Here is a 4189-nt window from a genome sequence, read left to right as displayed (position 1 = left end):
CTGTTAGAGATTAGAGTTTCTATTTGTGGAATTTTAGAATTTCTGTGGTTGAAACAGTGATGGAAACCCAGTAAATAGTAGCACAAAGTTGCAGCAGAAGCTATGCTATGTTTGATCAAACACTTTTTAAAATTGTGCCGGGTTTTTCTCCAGGTTACCACGAGTTCAACGCAGTGGACTTCAGTGGGACTTTCTTCATCAACACTGAACGAGATGATGACTACGCTGGTTTTGTATTCGGCTACCAGTCGAGTTCCAGGTTCTACGTGGTGATGTGGAAGCAGATCACGCAGACCTACTGGTCCCATAAACCCACGAAAGCTCAGGGCTACTCTGGCCTGTCCATCAAAGTGGTTAACTCCACTACCGGTCCAGGAGAGCATCTCAGGAATGCCTTGTGGCACACAGGCAACACCCCAGGACAGGTATGAGTACCCTGAAGAAAGGATTTCAACCAAGTGTGTAGATTAGACACACATTTGATGATTCCTTTGCCCTGTAGGTCCGCACACTGTGGCATGACCCAAAGAATGTCGGATGGAAGGACTTCACTGCCTACAGGTGGCATTTGATCCACAGACCAAGAACAGGACTGATTCGGTGAGTGAAAAACACCAACGAGTCACAGTAAATACTACATAATACTTCAGACCTCTTCAGCTTTCATTGTGTGATTGCTTAGTAAGCATTCACACTATTGCAATTCTGCTAATTTTCTTACGGGCTTGTAAAAACTCAATCACACTTTCAGAGATTTCAGCAATCTTGGTATTAAAACATTCAGCTCGTTCAGGACATTACTGCTTGTTTTTTCGGTATTGATAAACTTTATAGTTTTTGAAATATTGAGCAAAATATGAATGAGAAAGTCTTTAAATTTCAAAATTTTAAGTAGATTAACAACAAACCTTTAAATATCTTCATGGGGTATGTTTTCATCTTTATAGTAATTTAAAAAAAATTTCTTCTCTTTTAGCAACATGATAACATCTTAGCTGATTTGTTATCTACTGTGGTTTTATAGGCTAATTTAGAGTTTAGCTTCTATTTTAGCAACAGGCTAATGTTTTTAGCGAATTTAGTTTACAGAGGGAATTTAGGCTATTGTGGAGTTTAGCTAGTGTTTAAGCAATGAGCTAGCTTTTTTTGCAAATTTGGCACTTACTGAGGTTTTAATATGCTATTTTGGAGTTTAGCTTTTGCTTTAGCAACATGCTGGCGTTTTTTGCTAATTTGTTATCTACTGAGGTTTTTATTGGCTAATTTAGAGTTTAGCTTTTATTTTAGCAACATGCTAACATTTTTGATTAATTTAGTTTACTGAGGATTTTTAGCCTATTTTGGATTTTAGCTAATATTTAAGCAACGAGCTAGCTTTTTTGACTAATTTGGCATCTACTGAGGCTCTTTGGGCTAATTTGGAGTTTAGCTAATATTTAAGCAACACACTAAATATTTTTTCAAAATTGGCATGTATTAGGAAGTAATTTTACTGCATATTTTTCATGAAATTAGGCCAACTTCAGCGCTCTCTCATATTTTAATGAAATTTCCAGTCTTTTAGCAAACTTAACATTTTGCAAATAGCTTTTGCATTTTCAGCAAAAAGCTTCAGCATCTTCAGCGACTACTTTCAGCAAAAAGCATTCACACTGGCATGATCGCAGGTAATGCAACTTTTTTGGTTTGTTTTGTCTTCCTCAGAGTTGTAATGTATGAAGGGAAGAAGATGATGGCGGACTCTGGAAGCATCTATGACAAGACATACGCGGGCGGCAGGCTAGGTCTGTTCGTCTTCTCTCAGGAGATGGTTTATTTCTCAGACCTGAAGTATGAATGCAGAGGTATGTTTAACATGTTACCCAACACTCATAAAGAGTTTCCATTGATGACGCTAAATACAAATTCCTAATACATATCTGTTTGTTTTTGACAGATGCATAAGTAGCATTTGAGGAATGCACCTTTTTCTGTACAAAGTCAGAACTTCTAGATTTTCCTGCAAAGTCCAGAAGCTGATTTATCTTCAAGGCTTTCTTCTGTGACACGCACACTCGAACGGGGCGAAGGTATGTGGTCCGCCTCAGGGTAGCTCCATGCTGGTTTGTGCAGAGAGCTACCAGCTGAGTGCAAAGTTGAGGATCCGAGAGCAGAAAGAGCTGAAGGAAAAAAAGAAAAACAGCTTTGGAGCTATGGAAGTAGGACACCAGCACCTTTCTATGCCAGCTCTGCTCACTTTCCAGTCCCTGAAAGAACTCATTCATCTCTGTGCTGGAACGGCTCCTCATGGAAAACTATGCACTTATATCTCTGTCTTTCTGCCGATCTTCTCGAGCCTGTCTGCCCTCTTCGGATGAACATCCCAAAGAAAAACCAAACGAATTTTTGCCTTTTTTTCCCCCTTCAGACCAGTGCTGATGAAAGACACTTTCAAGGACTTTTTTATATCAAAGACTTATGACTTAAACAAGCTGTTGGCTATGAAGAGGAAATAGGAGGAATATCACACCACAGATGTTTGTGTTCACATGTACGGTTTGTGGAAGACAAGCCATGAAGAGAAACCCTGCAGTAAGAACCTTCTGTTTTTGAGTTTGAGTCAGCTGATGTTTGTTTTTCACTCTCAGGATTAAATGGAAACAATCACTTTCACACTCTGAGACATACAAAATAATGAAAAAAGCATCACTAAAATAGGTCTTACTCAAAAGTTATAACACGGTCACTAAAGCAATTCCTGGACTACTAAGGACTCTAAGATTTAGCATTTTTAGGGGCCACCTTGAGGATTAAAACAAAACAAAAAGACTTTTGGAGTAAACGCACAATTTTACCACAATGAAGCTGATGTAATCAACTTTTATTGTGGAACTTTACAACTAGAACTGAAAACTTTGTCACCTGCTGACGGTAGCTTTTGATCTACAAGTATTTCTAATCATTTGACTGTGCTCCCAACTAACAAGGGCAAAAAAAGAAATAAGGTAAAGAAGAATGTTTCATAGCTAAAATAAATATCTACGCAAAACTAAAAATACATTCCACCATTTTGTTTTTCAGTGTAATATCACACTGACTTAAGTTGGGACCCTTGCTTTTTTCCCCCTTTCATTGAAAACTACATGTGAAGTACTGCATTTTCCACACTATAGGGCTCACTGCATTATAGGTTGCACTGTCAATGAATCTATTTTTGAACGTGTATCCTGTATAAGGTGCATCCAAGTTTAAGGTGAATCAGGCAAGACAAGAGTCAGAGAGAAGTCAGACTTGATTAACAGTAACTTTCAAATTATTTGTCATACATGACACTTTATTCATGTTATTGTGTTCACAACACCTGTAACTCCGAACTCTGTTAGCAACACGTAAAAAAACAGACCGACACAGCTAAACAAATGTTACCGTGACTACAACTTTATTTGTAACGCATTTAAAAAAACCACAGGCCGACATAGCTAGACGTTAGCCGCATTAGCGTATTTACAAATAGGGCTGGGTTGATAAAATAAATTAATTGATTTAAATTGATTTAAGCTTAAATGATCAATAATTGATTCATAAAAATAAAAATCAATTTAGCACATAAAGCTAAAGTCCACTAGCTTGATGCTAATGTTTGATGGAATTTCCCATAGGACGGCTAATGCTAACACTCGGTCGACCTAAACATACGTTGCTGACTAAACGAACATCTTTATAAACTCACAGACATGAATTTTACAAACTCTTTTGGGGAAATTTTTGTTAAAGTAACCATTTATGGCCTAAAACAGTTTTTTGCTCAAACATTCTTCTTCTCCTGGAATAAGCTGTAATGCTATAGCATGATCTCCACCTAGTGTCCAAACTGAAACGTCCTCCAGGAGAAGCTGAACAATGTTTCCAATGTTAATGATCTGAACATTTTAGTTAGAACTTCTCCTTTAGAGAATCCATGTAACACTGGATGATATTAACAATCTCATTTCACTGATACATTTACAGTATGGAAACCGGATCAGATAAATTATATTCTAAACATATAGTAGATTATTAATGTATTTATAAACAAATGTGTATAAATGTGTGAACTCAAAATTGAATTGAATCGAATTGAATTGAGAGGATCGAAAGAAAAAAATAAAATCGGAATTGAATCGATCCAGACTCTGGTGAATCCAATCAAATCGTTTCTGGAAATTATTAT

General features: G+C 37.0%; 1 protein-coding gene across 2 annotated transcripts in view; it reads left to right on the top strand.

The window, feature by feature from the left end:
* The window catches only part of LOC112158403 (thrombospondin-1), a 15670-nt gene extending 12305 nt beyond the window's left edge, over nt 1–3365 (top strand). For both annotated transcript variants that reach the window (XM_024291748.2, XM_036210528.1), the window contains 4 exons: nt 154–425; nt 503–600; nt 1705–1844; nt 1937–3365. In XM_024291748.2, coding sequence (XP_024147516.1) covers nt 154–425; nt 503–600; nt 1705–1844; nt 1937–1944 — 518 coding nt within the window. In that variant the 3' untranslated portion in view covers nt 1945–3365. The remainder of the gene's footprint in view (nt 1–153; nt 426–502; nt 601–1704; nt 1845–1936) is intronic.
* Nucleotides 3366–4189: the final 824 nt, after the last annotated feature.

Source organism: Oryzias melastigma, linkage group LG24 (genome assembly GCF_002922805.2).
Source record: "Oryzias melastigma strain HK-1 linkage group LG24, ASM292280v2, whole genome shotgun sequence".
Lineage (NCBI taxonomy): Eukaryota > Metazoa > Chordata > Actinopteri > Beloniformes > Adrianichthyidae > Oryzias > Oryzias melastigma.
The sequence above is the reverse complement of the archived record's forward strand: the minus strand, read 5'-3'. Positions and strand labels throughout refer to the sequence as shown.